This window comes from Ruditapes philippinarum, unplaced genomic scaffold, assembly GCF_026571515.1.
Source record: "Ruditapes philippinarum isolate M1 unplaced genomic scaffold, ASM2657151v2 ctg791_1_1_1_1, whole genome shotgun sequence".
NCBI classification, from domain to species: domain Eukaryota; kingdom Metazoa; phylum Mollusca; class Bivalvia; order Venerida; family Veneridae; genus Ruditapes; species Ruditapes philippinarum.
The window spans coordinates 195848-215597 of record NW_026861391.1 but is presented as its reverse complement, the minus strand read 5'-3'; the positions used below and the strand labels follow the sequence as shown (position 1 = coordinate 215597).

The 19750-nt window shown below is 33.4% G+C and overlaps 2 protein-coding genes across 2 annotated transcripts in view; both read left to right on the top strand.

The window, feature by feature from the left end:
* Positions 1 to 4123: 4123 nt before the first annotated feature.
* LOC132715480 (uncharacterized) lies at positions 4124 to 5126 on the top strand. Its single transcript, XM_060698486.1, has 2 exons — positions 4124 to 4618; positions 4727 to 5126. Exons 1-2 carry the CDS (start codon positions 4341 to 4343, stop codon positions 5001 to 5003), a joined length of 555 nt encoding a protein of 184 aa, XP_060554469.1. The 5' UTR covers positions 4124 to 4340; the 3' UTR covers positions 5004 to 5126.
* Positions 5127 to 10900: 5774 nt separating this feature from the next.
* The window catches only part of LOC132715467 (neural-cadherin-like), a 46254-nt gene continuing 37404 nt past the window's right edge, over positions 10901 to 19750 (top strand). The window contains exons 1-2 of the mRNA XM_060698470.1: positions 10901 to 12236; positions 19548 to 19739. Coding sequence (XP_060554453.1) covers positions 11171 to 12236; positions 19548 to 19739 — 1258 coding nt within the window. The 5' untranslated portion in view covers positions 10901 to 11170. The remainder of the gene's footprint in view (positions 12237 to 19547; positions 19740 to 19750) is intronic.

The following is a 19750-nucleotide window of genomic DNA, read 5'->3' as shown; positions in this document are numbered from 1 at the left end:
GTATATGTGTCAGTCTCTGGTGTTTGTGTATATGTGTCAGTCTCTGGTGTTTGTGTATATGTGCCAGTCTCTGGTGTTTGTGTATATGTGACAGTTTCTTGTGTTTCTATATATGTGCCAGTCTCTGGTGTTTCTATATGTATCAGTCTATGTTATTTGTGTATATGTACCAGTCTCTTGTCTGTGTTTATGTGCCAGTCTCTTGTGTTTTTGTATATGTGCCAATCTCAGGTGTTTGTGTATATGTGCCAATCTCAGGTGTTTGTGTATATGTGCCAGTCTCTGGTGTTTTTGTATATGTGCCAGTCTCTAGTCTTTGCATATATGTGCCAGTCTCTGGTGTTTTTGTATATGTGCCAGTCTCTAGTGTTTGCAATATATATATGTGCCAGTCTCTGGTGTTTGTATATATGTGGCGGTCTCTGGTATTTGTGTAAATGTACCAGTCTCTACTGTCTATGTATATGTGCTAGTATCTGGTGTTTGTAATTATGTATCTGTCTCTGTTTTCGAAGTATACATGTGTCAGTCTCAGGTGTTATATGCCAGTCTTTGGTGTTATTGGCCAGTCCCTTGTATCAGTATATGTGCGAGTCTGTGGTGTTTTGTATATATGAACCAGTCTGTGGTGTTTGTGTATATGTGCCAGGCTCTGGTGTTTGTGTAACGGCTAGTGAAATATGTTAAAGTTTTACCTCCTCCTCCCTTAATTACCATCCATCCACTACAGAACATTAGTAGTGAGATCATACAATTTCATTTACTTTGGACATTTTTAATACAGTATTTTATGCATGTTGTTTTTTGTTTTTACTATTTATCACGTTGAAATTCATCTTTATAAGTTTCCTTTTGTTCTTGTATTTCTTTATAATTTGGTATATTATCATTTGTAATCATAATATTTAGATTGTATGTTTATAAGGCTACTTACTTGTGATTTGTATTAAAAGTTCATGGATGATATTTTTCAAGGATTTAGCCCTACATCAGATGGTATTAGACACAAGATAAAAGGGTACAGGTTTCCAGACTATGGTTTTTCCAGGGCGAGTTGACCACGATTTGAAAAATATTTTTTGATCAGTTCATATTACATATTTGTTTAGATGGTGTTGTTGTCTATCTTTTGTCATCTATTATATTGTTTGCTACAATTGTTTTCTATTTGAAACCACAATTGAAGTTTTGGTTAATCATTTTCGGGCAAATTGGTTCCCCAGTTAAGACAAAATATTTCTACATGTAAAATGTTATCCATGTTCGGCTTAAAATTAAAGCCCATTAACAACTTCCCCAGTTAAAACATAAAAAATTTCTACATGTAAAATGTTACCCATTTATTGGCTTAAAATTAAAGCACATTAACAATTTACACATTGCGTTGTTTTATTTTTTGTGTCTTACAAGCTGCACAAACTCTTGTAATTTTCTTATGAGAAACACGATGGCCATAAACTCTCTACTTCACAATTTTGTTGTTATTTCAATGCTTGATTTATGTTTGTAAGTTACTAGTACTCAAAAAGATTTTGGTATATCAACCAGAAACGTTATAGAATGATTAGCTTCTAACGACATGGTGAGGAGCACTTTCAGAGTGATAACTTTCGAGTAATTGCCCTTTGTTATTTTTCGTGTAAAAGTTTTGTCCAAAGCATCACTAGAACGGTATTTGACATTATCAACTTGAAATGTTATAGGTGGATAGATCTCTTGAGGCGGATGGTAGTGCACGCAAGACTGATAAATATTTGTTACTCTTTCAGCATTTGATATATCAGCTTGAAAACTGTTGTACATATATTTATCTAGTTATTGCCCTTTGTTGATAAGTCTACATAATTGTGCCAAGATCATAACTCAGAGGCACATTATTCATTAGAAACGATTAAATTTTTGAGCCGCGCCATGACAAAACCAACGTAATGCGTTTGCGACCAGCATGGATCCAGACCAGCCTGGGCCTCTGCGCAGTCTGATCAGGATCCATGCTGTTCGCTATCAGTTTCCCTATTTGTTATAGGATTCGTAAGCGAACAGCATGGATCCTGATCAGACTGCGCGGATGCGCAGGCTGGTCTGGATCCATGCTGGTCGCAAACCCATTATGTTGGTTTTGTCGTAACGCGGCTCATTTTCTTTTTTTTTATAAAGAGCAAATTTTAGTGGTATTACTTTTCATAAATAACTTTAAAGCATGTAAGTTGTTTAACACCAGAAGAAAGGAGTGCTGAATGTAAAATTTTTTTTCACAAAAGTAGCAAAATGTAAACAAAATAATATTTTGACTTCCATTCAAAATACTAAATTACTATATCACTTTATTAATTTTCAAAAAGGATGGTTTAGGTAAGTGGCCAATTAATAATAGCAGGACATACAAAAAAAAGGTTTTAAAAAATAAAATAAAAGCATTTCTTGGGCATAATAGATCTTTAAACGGTGTGTGTGAGATATGAACTTGAAACTTCATGAGTGTTGCAGTGGATTGGGGACACAAGTATAAAACACAAGTATAATAACTCTTTAATATTATACTTTACAAGTTATTGCCAGGTGTTGTTCTTGCATATATTTTTTGTCTAGACAAGAACTCATAGTGTTTTAAGTGGTATTGATTTGAAACTTCATGTCATGATATATACGGCAGGGTTCTAGTAACAGAAATGAACTTGACAAGAATAACAACTTTCCACTTGATAATTTTGAAGTAATGGCACTTAGTTACTTCCGTGCTTACTTTGCGATTTTTATTATTTTTGTCAAAGCTATTAACTCAAAACAGTTATAAGATACCAATGCGAATAGCTCTTAAATACCAACACCAGTTATTTTGTTTGTTTGTTTGTTTCATTTTACGCCTTTTCCAGCAGTATTTCAGTCATATAGGCGGGTAGTCTCCTATCCATCGTTCCTGGAGAGTTACACCAGTACTAGACTACCTTCCTCCGTGCTAAACTACCAAAGCATCTCTCTGGGATCGAACCCACACCAGAGAGGTAACTGGATTAGAAGTCATCGACTCTAACCCTTCGACCACGGAGGCGGTTTTGTACATTTGGAGTTTTTGCCCTTTGATTTATGGGCGCGAACTGACTACACCTTTTGAAATTGTTCTTCCGCGGGGGATTTGGTAGGCTGCGACTGCTTCTTGGTTAACATGTAGCATACTACATTATTTTTATTTCATCGCAGTTTATTTGTTTATTAGAAAGGCTCTTTCATGAAGTTTGCTTTCGGATAACGTTGATGACCTTGTCCTTTAAAGATCTGTGCTACAATAAACTTGACATAATAGTATACATGTACATGTATTTGTTGATCAAAGAGATTACGAAACAAAAACAGAATGGCTGACTTGTTTCAAAAGAGTGTCCTCCATAAAATATCAACAATCTTTACACACCACTATTCTCATTCACACCGCTTTAATATCTTAAGCAAACCTTTATAAGTTTTGTTTCATAATATCTTAAGTCTTCAATTCAAAATTATTTTTGCGTTTGTGATTATTTAATAAAAATAATGCGTTGAATGGATAGACGTACTTTTGTATTTTATTGGTATCAAATTGCCAAATTACACTTAAATGATAGGCCTTAAGTTTAGATATAAAGGCAGATAATAGCTTTTATTTGGTTCTTTGTGTATGCATTTCATTTAGCATTCGTTTGTAAAATTGTTACAATAATTGTATGATCGAACGCGTACACACAGGTGTTTTAATATTTACATTAAAACCAGCACACTTTTATATAAGAGCCAGCTTAATGATATTTTTTAGACAAAATCTAGCCATTTTGTGAATATTAAGCATTTTAGAGCTACAGCAAAACATTCAAACAAATGTTGTAGTGCTGCTCGTGACAATTTCATATATCATGTGATGTACAGAAGAAACGTATGAATCCATTTTGTCTTAAAAGAGATACTCTTAAGGAAACTTCTTTAGCTTTATTCCGCTTCATATCTTAAATGGACTCGACCATTTTGAATCTGGACAAAACCATTCATCACTTTTAGGGAAACTTTCAAAATACACTCAGTACAAAAAGAAACGCAACTTTTTCATTTTTCATTTGTTTAGGTTTATACTAAATTTGGACAAACAATTTTCCCTTTAATATTTTCAATGACATTTTATTGTTAACTTGAGTACAAAACGGCATTATTTTTAACCTCCCTCAATGCAGTTTAACGGCAAACTGTACAAACCACATTTCCACGTGCACACCGTGCTCTATAGTTTACCGATAGTTTCTATACATGTAGCCGTGTAGTGATGAATCGGTACAAATGAAAAACAAGTTTATTTGAACTGTCAGTACTTTATAACCATGCCGCGCCTTGCTGAACATTTGCGGAATCAAGCAATTGGTTTACTTGAAGCTGGTGTTTCGAAGATTGACGTTGCACGGCGATTTAATTGTCATGTTAGCACTATCACTCGTCTACAGAATAGGTACAATGCCTCTGGCAGTGTCAAAGACTTACCAAAATCCGGTCGACCACGAATAACCACTAGGAGACAGGATGTGAATATTCGAGTGGGGCACCTACGTAATCGATTCGAAGCGGCGTCCTCTACAGCTAGACGAACAATAGGTACTCACGGGTAGGTGAAAATAATGCTTTATTTCCGAAATTCTTCCTGTTATCAAATTTTGAGCTGTTCACATTTTGATGAGGTTTGCCCTTTTTGAGACGTTGCGTTACTTTTCAGGCGCAGTATACACGCAAACACAGTTCGAAATCGGCTTAAGGAAGTTGGTTTGAGGTGTAGGAGACCCCTCAAGGCATCACGCCTCACTGCACGTCACAAACGGGATCGACTACGGTGGGCTAGAGTGCACATTAGAATGAACCGTAGATTCTGGAGCAGGGTACTTTTCTCTGACGAAACTAAAATAGTGCTGAGCAGAGCCGATGGTCGTGCACGTGTTTGGAGGCACAGGAACGAGCGTTATGCCGAAGCCTGTATTCAGACTTTTAATCGTTAGGGTGGTGGCTCCATTCACATATGGGCAGGGATGTCACAGTTTGGAAGAACAGATCTTGTAGTGTTCGACCGTAATGTCAATGCTCAGACCTATGTCAATGATGTTGTAGCACCTGTTGTCGTACCGTACATAAACCGTCATTTTCAGGGACATGGGACACTTCAACAGGATAACGCTTGCCCGCACACAGCACGTTTGACTCAAAACTTTCTTGCTCGGAACCACATCAATGTGCTAGACTGGCCTGCAATGTCGCCAGATATGGCGCCTATTGAACACTTATGGGACGAGCTAAAACGTCGCATCAGCCACAGCCCCAGACGGTGCAGGAACTTCGTCGCGTCGCAGTGCAGGGGTGGAATAACATTCCCCAGGCATCCATTGCTATGTTAGTGACCTCTATGCGTCGCCGCTGCCAGGCGCTTATCAATGCTAGGGGTGGACACACAAGGTATTGAAACTGAAATTTTCGTGATCGATAGCGATGTGTTTAAACTGCTGGAACTTTCGTAATTTTGCAGGTATCAATGAAATTGCTGTGTTATTGAATAAAGCATGGATGAAATATTGAAAAGGTATTGAAGTTTTTTCTGCACCACATCCACTATGGGAGATGACCAGTTATATATACAGTTTGCGTTTCTTTTTGAACTGAGTGTATGTTGTTACTGAGAACGACATATTATTCTTATCCGATATCACATAAAGGTCCGAGAAGTTGCGATTGGGTTCTGCATCCGCACTGGTCGAATGTGAAGACTGGAGGCTAAGGTCTAATCAGATTTATAATGTATATCATTTCACAATTTATGTTTTACAAAATATTAAAAACAATCTTACTTGACCCTTCATTCTTTACAACTTAACGATATGAAATTAAAATTGTGGTACATGTAAACCTTGATTTATTAAGGGTTCTATAACTTGTTGTAAAATTTACATTAATACGATCGTATTCCTTACTTTAAGAACAGAAATATTTCATTTCGTGATTATAATTGAAAAAGAAAACAAACGGAACGTAATATTTTCATAACATATCATAATAATGTGTATGTTATAATGTATTCCCAATTTTAAAAGTTTAAAAACATGAGTGAAAAATTTAATGTTAACAAGAAAATATTTTAAACTTAAAAAATTGTGTACATGTATAATTATTTTGTTTCTTTCATATTCTCTCAATGGAGAGATGATTAACCGGGTGGCGGGTTCGTTGCAAAGCCTTTTTTCTTTTTAGCTGGTCTGTTTTGAATAAAAGAGTCGAGCTATTACGATCGCTACGTTGTCGTTGTCGTTGCCGTCATCCATTGTAGCCCATTATTCAGACATTATAAAACTTATCCACATGAAACTTGGCATAGTTGCTGTTTTCAATGTTAAACAAGGGGTATAATTCTGAAGGCAATATATTTGGATTTCTGTCCCTTTTTAACTTAGAATGTTTGTCAAAATTGGTTATTGAAAGTCGTTTCCATCCGTTAATGTCGCTGACTTCAAACCACTTGCCCCTCACCTCTGCGGGTTCAAATCCTGCCAGGGACTTTGGATTCTTTTGTGTGGGGAAGTTAATTTGCGGGACGTCAGTAGTTCTACTCAGGTGTCCGTTCATGCCTGAAATAATGCACGAATTGGCTCCTGAAACCTTCCACTACCAATAAAACTGGAAGGTCGCCATATAACATCTTCTGTATTGTTGCGGCGTACAACCCACCCTCACCCCCACCAAAAATATTCATTTAAAAAAACTTAACAAACGAGCGTTAACACGTCATGCTGTGCTCTTGTTCTCTTGTTGTTTTATTCTATACGCATATCCGTGCGTAAGTATCATACAGCATCAACTTCTGTTTCAATTGACTACTATATGTAGCAATGATTGATTGTTCAGCATGAGAAAGTGGTTTACTTTCCTAAGTCCTATCATTGTTTAAAGGAACTGATTATAGTATTAAATTCCATCGGTATCAATGTCACTTCGGTACAATCCGGTGTCACGTTTCTCTTATACACAGGATGAATTGCATGTCAATGTATATTATTGTAACTAAGATCGAAAAACCGTATGAATCGTAATATAAAACGTGCCCTGTTTTATTGAAAATAAGAACAGTGATGCTCTTATGAGACTTGTAAGATTTTAATACTAATTTCTTAATTGTACGTTATGTGTGGTCAAATATTATAGTAAAATACGATTCTTATTAACAAATATCTAAAAAGACAAACTAAATGGTTATGGAATGTTTAAAGTCCAGGGTACACGTATAACAATGTTGGCGGTCATCCGAAAAGCCAAAACGGTGTATTTGAAGCGCGTGCCATCCTTGTCTATAATTATCATTAATTAATTAGATATAATAATAATAATGATAATAATAATAATAATAATAATGATAATAATAATAATAATAATAAAATTAATAATAATGGTAATGATAATAATAATACTAATAATAATGATGATGTTGATGATGATAATAATAATAATAATAATAATAATAATAATAATATTTATAAAAATAATAATAATAATAATAAGAATAATAATAATAAAGACTTTATTTAACGAGAGAATCTAAACTTAATCTGAAAACCAACTGTTTATTTTCATTGTTGTTGTTGCTTTTTTTGTATGTTTATATATGCTTTCTTATCAATTTTTTCTGACGTTAAAAGCAACAAATAAATATCAGTCCAATTGCAACTTTTCGGCCGTTTTCGTCAAACTTCGGATAAAGATTATTGGTTATCAGTGTATTACTCATGTTGGAATGTTTAAAGCGTTATTGAGATACTTTTTCGAAAAAATCACTTCGATATCTTGTTTGTCATGACTTTCAAATTACATTTAAATGGGCTATAAAATCTATGAATTACAACGGACAAACACCATTTATCAAATGCCATTGCCTCAAGTATAAACACTTCACTTCCTAAATTACCGAAACTATCCGACTTATCTTAAAAACTGAAATATAAATGTAAGATAATGGTACATGTACATGTATTAAACAAGAGCTGTCCAACGACCAGCGCACTCCGCTCTTTTGAATAGTAATACCTAAAGGCGCATAATTCTGAAAAACTGCCTATAAGAATTATCTGCCCATGATAGATTTTTATAAATATAAATTATGTGATGGTTTTTGAGGCATTCACAAAAATATATAAATATTAATGGGAGAAAAATAAACAAAAATGACCTTCAAGAACATTGCCCAAAAGAAGTGCATTCCAATTTTAATAGTGAACAAGTTTGAAATCTTCCATAGTTTCTGAGAAAATGGATCACCGATTTTAGGTCATCGTGATTGACCGTTTGGTATTTAAATTGATGTGTAAAATAGAACTCAACAAAGTACATCAACAAATGAAATTTGGTTGGAATTGACTTTAATGACCACTGACGAAAACTTAACCAAAAAGGTAAACCAACGCTTACGCCGTCGAGTGAGCCATGACAATACTTCCAACTTTTTTTTCTTCGAAAACTGGCCGGGGCTAAAAATGAAAAGAGTTTTTATCCATTGTTAAAATGAAGTCTATCCGTATCTATATATGTAGATGCATAAAAAAGTAGCATCCTTTAATTCTAAATTCTGTATATCAAGCTTCTTGCTGATTTAAATAAAACGCATTGAAAGCGCCAAACGAAAGGTAAATGATTGACTTTTCTTAACAGATTCATCTAGATATATTAAGATGGTTCTCCGAAACATAATTTGGATAGTTCTGTACAGTCGTACAAAGCTCTTTCAATACAGTTCCTCAATACTAGTATTGATATTATTCCATGTAACTTTATAAAATTAATGAAATATAGTTTATGCAAATGTGCAATTAATTAAGAGTTGCGGTCCTTTTTCATTGCACCGTTGCTGCTCAGTTCTCAAATACCAAATAGCGTGCGCTGAACAAGACTATGTTTGATAGTATATATTTTACTTTAGGTTATCTAAAGTCGCCACTAAATCTCACTTTCAATACCGGTTCCAAATTTTAGCCAGCTCGTACCGAAGTGGTATTAGCCTTTCTTGCCAGCATTCTGCAGTCTGACCAGACTCGATACTGTTGGAAGCATAATTTTCCTATTTTGATTCAAAACTTTAATGTTAAAATAGATTGCATGGAAATTCATTGAGCACAATCAGCTAGTTAAGGTTTAATAGTTTTGCTTTTAAAAGAATGGTACGTATGGTATGTATCAAATATACCATTAAACCGCAATGTATAAGCTGGGTTATGATAATAGTAAAAGAACAAGATTTGTATCTGGTCACTTAATCCAATGATACACATTACTGCATCGTATATATCTCTGTTTGTCCTTTTTCAAGGTGTTTTTTATCGAAAAAAATTAAATTTTAATCTTTAACTATTGAGCAATTACTAAGATTAATCTTTCTTTAGTAAATATTTTAGATAGATTTATAAATATTACAAACTGTTTTGGGTTTTTAATAACCCTTTTATTTATGGTATGTTGAAATCAATCTTCCCAAAAATTAAAAAAAAATTAAACTGTTTTATTCCTAAAGTGACGAAAGTATTTAAAAAGCGTGCCCCTGAACCCGAGACCATGTTTTTAAGCCTAACTTGACGTCCTTGTTCCCTTTTTGCAAGCTTAAAGGGGCTCAAAATGATCCGAAAGCAACTATATGTGAATTTTATAAATTTTGGGATTAATTTTTTACTATAAAGGGTCCCCTAATTACTTTTTTATACCTGTATAATTTACAAAAATTTTTTTTAAAGGAAACCTTCAAAAAGCTCTTGGGTAAAAGAATCTTTATTCATCAATACTCTTATCACGAAGTTTGCTTGTATACACAAGTATTTATAATGCTGGTTGAAAAACGGGCCAAGATAACGGAAATGCCCTCTTATGTATAACCATTAATCCGTTTTAACGGGAGCGGTGTTTAAACCCAGCATAGTTTTGATTCAAAATTTAAAAACCAATTAAATATACATTTTTTCGAATTTCATCATGAATTCTCCCAACAAGTGTTTTCTAATTGAAACAACAACAACAACAAAAGTTTTGTATAGTCTACTTAAAGCTGCAAGCCTCCAAATGAGCAAAAATGTTTCAAGAAAATCAAACGTGAGAAAATGAACCATACTAAGATTTTATGAAAAAGTAAAAAAGAAATCAAGATTCAAGCAGAGACTTAAATTTAAGTAATGCTCCGCTCTCCGGTTAATAGCCTGCGCCTGGGTTGCTGATTTAATTGAAAATTTAAATACTTTTTTTCTTTATTAAATAAATTTAATGTTTGCCATTAATGACTGATCTGCATATTATCACCATATTACTACTTTCGTGACTTTGTGCAAGGGTAATTTGCATTTTTGACCTCTATTTAATACATGAAAACTGCAGTGGTCTCGACGGCGCGTTGTTGATTTCAATATAAAAATTTTTTTCCAAAAATTTATATTTTAAGGGTTTTAAAAAAACAATTAATAGATTAATTTTTATAAAAACAACACCTTATAAACCCTGTGTACTTTTTAATTTTCTTTGGATGTTTACATAAAAATTTAATATTATATTTTCTTGGGGGTCATAAATAGAAGAAATAGTCCTTTCTATACAAAGTTATTTTTAAACCCAAAAAAAATAATGTCAAAAAAATCCGCATCTATGCGAGATATGAATCACAAAATTTGACTTAACACATACACGCCAAACTGACGCGTTTAATTTACAATACGGATTTAAGTGCTGCAAGGTAAAAATAGCGCCTTAGATAATCAATACATTTTATATAAACACAAAAAAGCATACCTTATGCATACCTTTTACATTTGAACAGGAAAATATTGCAGTTTAAACGACCAAGCGGTTTTAAGTACTTGTCAAAATATATGACTGTACATGCGTACATGTTTGAAATCTATTTATAGCATGTACGAGTCATACAGGTGTGTTTGACTGTATGACAGTATCGGTAAAATTTACCTGTGCCCCGCTTTAGTGGAGTATTACCTTTGACTTTATTATTGGATTTGATCGGCGGGGGACATATTTTCAAATTGGATTATAATATATTGTGTGAATTGTTTTTCGCTAAAATGTGACGAGTGTTTGTATAGATGGATCTATAATTTTAAATTCGGTGCATACTGATTATTTACCGTATAAGGTATAAAAGTATATGAAGACTTTTGTTTTGATTGGAGGTATTTCAAATTCCAATATGGCGGCCTCGTCAGGTAAAAAGAGGCATAAAAGCACGGGATATATTGTGTTGTTTATATGTTTTCTGTATAATTTAGTGCCATACTGTGACACTTTTAGTCTTATTGGAGACAAAATGACCATAAAGATACCACATACTGCTGAACAGGGATTTCCTGTCCTAAAAACTGACATACCCGAATCTTGTATGGAAGTTGATCATATTCAACGTTCAATATCTGACAGTAATAAACGGCCGTGTAATCCATTTACCATTCTTAAAGACGGCAGTATTGTTATTAAGAGATCTGTACATGACTTTATAGGGGATTTGTTTGTAGTAAAACCCAAATGCGAGGAATACGCATCTGTCTCAGCCAATATAGACATTCTGTTTGTTGAAGTCATACATTCAGACATGAGTTTAAGTTTTACAAAAACCCATTACACAGGTTTGATCAAAGAAAATTCCCCTGTCGGTACAAAAGTGGAAGGAATATCTAATCTATATGCATGTTCTGTAACTGTCTGTAACAACAATTTAGAATACAAAATTGTTGGTTCTAATGATTTTTACCTAGAGACAATATCTTCAGAAGGTCACATCCAACTTGAAATATACAATAAAAATCCACTCCAAACATTTCTGTACAGTTTTATTATAGTTGCTCAAAACGCAGATGGTTTGCAGGGCCGTGCTAGTATTAAGGTTAAGGTCACGCCGGGTTCAAGCGCTGTCTCTTTGCTTTCTGATGACGTCTTGTATTTTTCTTCTGCCTCTGGTCACAGACACAAACGCGCCACTACAGAGACGCTGGCCAAACAGCAAGTGCCTGAAACGTCCACCGGGGTGCTGTTCACACTTCCTGATGTAAACAACGATTGGAAATACACATTGTCCAGTTCTACTTACCAGAATGCCTTCACTGTGTCAGAAACAGGCGTGGTTTCAGTGGCACCGGGTTTCAAACTTGATTTCGAGACTGTCGGTTCGGCTGAGCAGACTCTTACCATCAATGTTCTTCTAAAGACAGACGACTCACGTACGTAAACAATAATGTTTGATTTTATAATGGTTTATTCATATTTAATGTTATTTGTACAGTACATGCTTTAATGAGATCTGTGCCACATTCATATAATGTTCTATGAAATTTTATTTTGTCTTCGCGACTTGACTAAATTAAGCTTGTTAACAGAGAGGTGAATTGTTATATTTCATTGCTTTTCTTCGACAATGATGGGAAAATGTGCCTTGCTGAAAATATATTAATAAACATGTAACTGAGTAAGTAGTAGCGTCCATGGCAGTAAGTTGGCTTTTCCGTAATTGTACCTATGTCCAATTGTAGGTCCAATTCGTACAATGCAGGTTTCACTCTATCCTTAAAAATCATTTAACGTTTTCTAACCACAACCTGGGAGTTTGCAGCATCAGGAATATTGTACCTAAATTCTCAGTTTTTAAAGTCTGCTTATATTTTTGTTCATAGAGCATAAATTCATGTTTTAGAAGCAATATATGCAAGTTCAAAATACCTCCCTCTACATGTATTTCTAATAAATGGTGCAATACTGATTTGAAATATTCCATACCCAATAATTGTAATGATACAATTTTCCTTTGCTTAACAATTAGTCTATTGTCAAGTCGATCATAATTTCAATTCGCCTTTTAAAAATATGGTCTAATTCGAAATTTGAAGTAAACCCACTTAAAATATTCGACATTGCCCAATCCTAATATAGGAGGAATACATGTAGTTATCTTTTATAATTTAGTTTAAGTGGTAAAGTAAATAATAGAATTCAATATAACCAACAGATTAACACACAATTGATACAAAAAATATAATCATTTATAAATTTAGTCAAATTTTGTTAAGTCATGCGCATAAACAATTTTTGAAGTGTATTACCTTTATGAGTCAATCGGAAGAAATTTCAATTACAAGTGCAAACGTAATAAAAATCATGTCCGCTGTGAATGCACTCACAGGAAATGCAACCCAAAGGAAATTAAATACTGAAAACATCTGGAAGGATTATAAAAAGGAAAGTCTTTACTCTTTAGTAAAAAAGTAGTCCCAATATATTTGTTTAAGGCTGTAAGCCCCCGGTATAAAAATTCATAATCAGAAAATTAAGATTTCCGTACAACTTGAAAAAAACATTTATGAACGTGACATTAACAATTCAAATACCAATTTTTCAATTTCATTTTTTAGGTTGAGGGGTCCTTATAAAAAGCTGATGCAAAGTCGTGAATTTGCTTACGCATTACTTTTTATTCAAATTCGTATTTATGTGTAATTTGAAGGGTAGTGAAACATACGTGATGCTGCACATATATAATCATTCACTTTTCATTGTTCAACATTCATTTATATTTTTTGTCCAATGAAAATAGCCAAGATAAAGGAAAAACAGAACTCATGTATTTGAATGAAAAAATAGGTTATTTTTAAGATGCCACAAAGCATAATAAATGTATAAAACATTATTCATTTACATGTATCAATATCTGATATTTATTTCATACTGCATTTCAACAATTAACATAACTGATAAATGTCTTAATATGTTCGACTTTCGGTAAAAAGGAGCAGACAATAAACTATGTATATGATACATAATTCCACACCTTATCAGAACGACAAAAAATGGTTCCTTCAAACATGTGAACATTTCGTTACTTTCAGACTTTTAGTCAGATCTAGTGGCTGGTTAGTTACTAAATACCTCAATATACCAATCTCCCACAATAACTTGACACATGAATAACGCGAGTGCCGATGGCCTAATTTGATTAGTATATATAAGTAGTAAGTACTGAAGAGGGCCTGCCAAGTTTCACACGACATACTAGTACTAGCGTAGTTAGTGTGTATAGTGGTATATATATTCATGAATATTTGATAAGTTATTCATACAACTAGGTCGTTTGTAACACATTACTGGTGAGCCTGAACAATCCATGAAATTGTTATAGTAGATGTCTGCAATATATAGTTACCATTGTGCAACCCAATACAATATTTATTACTAGTATTCTTAAGTAGGCAATATCTGCCGCGTGTTTCTTGTCTATTTTATTCTTTTCATATTGACTGATTTACATTTCAATAATAATTATTGTCAAACCCATGGACACATCTTTTTTTCTAAATTTTTGCTGGTGAAACCATAAACTATTCAAATAGTCATTATTGTATACCATTTTTCGAGGACATGGCACGTAGGTCAACTTGGAGTGTCGATTCTTTAAAGAAGACATAAGTTTCAGCGCAAGATAGACAAGGTACTTGCAATCAAACAAGCACGAAAATACGAGAGTCACTTTGACTTGGTTAGAGACTTAGGACACCAATACCGTAAATTTATGTCATATAGTAGCGACTTTACAGCTTTACTGATGGGGGAACCCGGAAGACGTCATGACGTCGTGTGGACTTATGTTATTTTGTCTACAGCTATAACCATAAGAACATATAAAAAATCAAGACTTTGAAAAAATAGAATATTGTAAATAGAAACACCGTGTCTACTTATGATTCCTTAGCGTTTTGTTTCCGGTGAATTTGCTTTCATTATTATTTTATGATATCTTTATATAATGGCAGACATAAAGCACGACTTTCCACCATTAAAAAAAGATTCGGTAAAAAGAACTGCGTATTACGACACGAAATGTGTGCGTCTAGCCCGAACAAAAGCAAGAATTTAAATACAAAGCCGTTGTAACACAATTGTAATAAATAGCCGTTTTCAAAAGGCAAGCATTATATGACTCCATTTTTTCAATGATAAAGAGATAGAAGTATTATGTATATTTACAAAGCGACTCATGTTTGCAGTATTTATGGAATGTTAAGTTTGTAAATAGCTTGTCGTGTACTGCAGATTAAAAAAAAGTGTGTATAGCAAAAAACGCACGTTTATATTTCCGTGTTTGGTAAGCTATGTCAGAATATTTTTCTGGATTCGTAAGACAAAACAAAACAAAAAAGGGGAAAAAAATAAGCTCATACGCGAACAAACAAATAAGGAGGAAAATTATCTGTACAATTACGTAGAAAAAAGCATGGTTTAAATGGGGGGGGGGGGGTGAAAGAGATTAATTCCAGGTTAAAATAGGCATAAATAGAGCTACCGGAGGTTAATCTTCTTCAAGTCCAGATACTAAGATACTACCACCGTTTACGATTTTAACATTCGTAAAAGTAAGGATTTAACGACATGACAGCACGGTTACATGCATTTTACACTGTTTGATCTATTTTAAGAACCTATAAGCAATTACATGGAATAAAATTTACTTTTGTGTACAAAATAAATTTTATAAAACTACACATTAAGGGTAACCGTATGTTGCCATGTTAATCTAATTCCTAAAAATATTTACACATTTTGAGGTGTTTTTTGTGTGTGTGTGTGTGCGCGTGTGTAATATTTAGTGGCGTGCAACCTTAGCTGAATCTGATAGAGTTACTTCCCCTTTAGTTTTATTACGCCATTTGCAGCAGTGTCTAAACAGGACCATTGACTTCCATGTCTATTTAAACGTATATCACAGTATATAAACGATTTGTTCCCCAACCGGATCTTGTGAGAAGATATCAACATCACATCAGTGCCGTACAAAAAGGCAGGGTGACCCATAAAACTTTTTAAGACGGCTTGCATTTAATCTGTGACGGTATGTAAACATTTGAATCATATTAAGAAATATTTTTTCTTTGCTTATAGATACATCTATAACCAGCTTCTTTAAATTTATGCGCATAAAACGCTGTGCTCTTCGCTTCGTGTTTTGTTTATGTCTACACACGCCTGATTACACAAGCAAATTTATGCCTAAATTTTTTTTATTTCACTATAACTAATATCTGAATCTTAACTTTATTGTCTTACCTCCTGTTACCGCACAGACACTTGTGTAGATATCTTTGAATATTGATAAAAACATAGTAAATAATAGAGGCGAACATTCTGGTAACTGTACCCGTCTTGCTAAAATAATTTTAATGATCTGTACTGCAGTACCCTACTTGTGTTTTCACTGAACCATAACTTGCGAGTTACTTTTGATGATTTTTATTGTTTTTGTCCTATGTTCCAAATTATATCTTGCAGAATATGAAGTTTTTGTGTCACAAGAGCATGACACATCTTTTAGTTCTATATAAGTAACCAATACTGCACATGAATGGGCCTTCATCATGTTTTCACTTTCCATGGAAATAGCAGCATGAAGTAGCTGGCAATACAAATTAGGAAGAAATTTTTGTCTTGACAGGAATTATCAACCAACAAATCTTATCTTTATTCATTTTTCTTTGAAAAGATATAGAGCTAAGATATAACATAAGTACTATACGTTTCTACTAATAAGTCAACGGCATTGTTGTTGGTTTTGACGTGACCGCTGTATAACTTCACATATCAATCCATCCTCACTCTTGCAAGTTTATTTCCATTTATTTTTAAATAGTTTACAGTCTTGCCAGTGTCTAAGATAACTTGTTTAAGTTTTCTTTTCACACAACTTAAAAAGTTTATCATTGGCTATCATAAGTTATCTTAAGTCAAAAGATATATCTAAACCCAGTTCCTTTCTATAAATTGCCATATACATGTATTTCAGATGGATTTGGATGAAGTATTTGTAGTTGAGGGTCTTGACAGTAGCTTTCGTGTAACAAACACTCCCCTGAAAACACAATCTTGACAACATAAATGTGGGATCTGTGGAATAAGTTGACACCAAGTTTAAACTTAAACCCTTCCTCATCTGTACTAAAAAACGTATCTTTGGTCGATGTAAGAACATCTTTAACAGGCGTTTTGATTTTTTGACATTTCTTGATTGGAGATTATTTTTCAAGTCCTTCTTGTCTTGAAATTTTTACTGTTTTTGTAATATCATTTGCTTTTAAAGTCCTTTTTAATTTATTCAGTTCTTTTGGAATAATTCTAAAGTCTTTTGAGTATGATTTTAATGTTTCTGTTATTGTTGTCAAACTGAGAAATGTTATTTTAAGCTTTTGTTCTGATGTCCAAATTATGAACAATAGTGTTTCCGAATTTTTTTTAAGAGAAGGGTGGCAATGAAGACAACTGAATTCTTCCATTTTGCCTGTTAATAAACAAATAAATACGTTAAATAATAAACGTTCTCTCCATTAAATCTTTAAAAATACTCACAAGTCAGGGTACAGATAAAATTCGTAAACTCACAAGTAGGGTTCACAATCACCAGCAAGTAACGTTCAGTTTACGGAATTGACCTCCTTGGTTAAACTCTTAATCTAATGTTCAAAATACAGCAATATTTTTTGCAGATGACTAAATTATCGTTTGTTATTGATTATTTTAGAAGTTCGATATCACAATTCAATGTTTAACTAAATAAACCTTGAAATAAGACGGATTTTTGCTAGTGTTCAGTGTTTATCACCTGAAAGCAGTTCGTGAGTTTCGATTATTTTATAGCTTTAATGCCAACATTTATATTTTGCATAACTTAAACGCTTAATAAAGTTTCTCTTCTACGCTATAAATATAGATTTACTAACCTAACGTCCATAAGTATCAATATAAATACCAATATATTAAACAAGTTGAGCGTCAGAAAATGGCTGACACTGACATCTTCTCACAAGATCCGGTTGGCCTTGGGGTTCAAATCGTTTATATACTGTGGAAACTAGCGTGCTGTGCAAAAGAGAGATCCATCATACGGTAAATTACTGATACATACGGTACCATGCATTATTCTAGATATTAAATGTTTTTACAGAGAATAAAGAACCGTGTGATTGTGACACAGACAGAGGTATAAAATATGTTTAAATATGTACTGTAATGTTAGATCGGCCAAAGTTCATTTTAAACTTTGTTTAAAAGAGATAAATATGGCTAGTTAGAAGCATTTGGTAGTGTGGAGATGCAGGGACTGTTTTTTGCATGTATAAGAGTTTGTGAAAATTTAACCCAAGCAGAATGAAATTTGGGTGATGTACATGTATTACCAATAGATGTTGATTATTAGTTGAATAAAGAGGTTGTAGGAAAGTTTAGCTGTGTGTCAATGTCATGTTGTGTTGATAGTGTGTGTTGATATTGTGTTGGTTTATTTAAAGTGTGAGATAGATGTAAGTTAATTATGGTTAATCATTGAACTTTCACCATTTGCCTCTAATGGTTTTAAGAAACTGGATAGAAATGTTCCATCATTGTTCATTGTTCATAGAAGAATTTCATTCAAAATTGTTAGAAAAAAGTTTGCTAATTCTACTGGCTGCCATTCTACTTATGAAGTGCATTGGAATAATCCATCAATTTTTACATACATCCAAAACAGTTCAAGAAAAATAAGAATTGTCGTGGTCATCTGGTAATGTCTCACATGTACACTTCTCATTTCATTACCCAACAATCATTGCTTACAGCTATTGAGTGATCAGGAGCATAAATCTGAGATGAGCTTATAAATATTATATAATACATAACATAAGAGTGTGATATGACAATATTTCAAGTACACGTAACTATAAAATATGACTTTTAAAACAGTAAGACATTTGTCACGTAAGGGTTCAGAACTTCAGATGCATGATTACTATTAAAATGTCTTCTAGATCCACTAGTGGTAGCTGCAGGAATGTTTATATATATATACATACCTGCATGTGACCTTGCAGGGCCAGCAAAATCTGATTTTGACTTACTTATCCACTTTTTACCTTTGATTTTGACTTACTTATCCACTTTTTACCTGAAGCATTTCTTTATTTATCTGTATGATACTTTATAAATAATAATGAAAATTTTGAAATAAATTTACTTGTTCGTACAGGGCCTTAAGCTGTGGGGCAACCTGGGCAATACTGACAATTGATTTTGCTGCCCCTGCCTAACTAGTGGTTAAATCTGATAATTCTAAGTTCTTAATGCAATAGGGATGTCATCTGACTGTTTTCTTGGGATATGTTAAAATAAGTCATAATTAAGTACTAAAAATGGATATATTTTTTAACATTAAGAATTTAAGATATAACTCTTTTGTTTTATGCAATCAGTATAAAAAATGATCAACATCAATTTAATTAATTAATACACTTATATAAAAATAAACTGTGCAAAATAATTCCAATCCATTTGCATGGAACTGTTTGATTAAGATCTAAAGAAATAAGATCATGGTAAACAATTCAAATGACTACTACATATAATTATACATGTCTAATTGGCTTATTATTATAATGTATACATTAATTATAAACATTGTCAAATTTGAAAGATACTCGTGTGTGAATCATGAACTCTACATGTTTTCTATACTTTTACAGTTGTGAAAGAGCTGATACAACCCATTGAGATACTTGATGTAAATGATGAACCTCCGGTGTTTACAAACATACCAACACCGTTCCTTGCTGCGGTCAGTCTGACAGCTCCAACCGGCACTATTGTATACAGTCTAACAGCATCCGACCCAGATGCTGATGCCCAGCTTAGTCTTGAAGTGTCAACGGCAACAAGTAAGTTACAT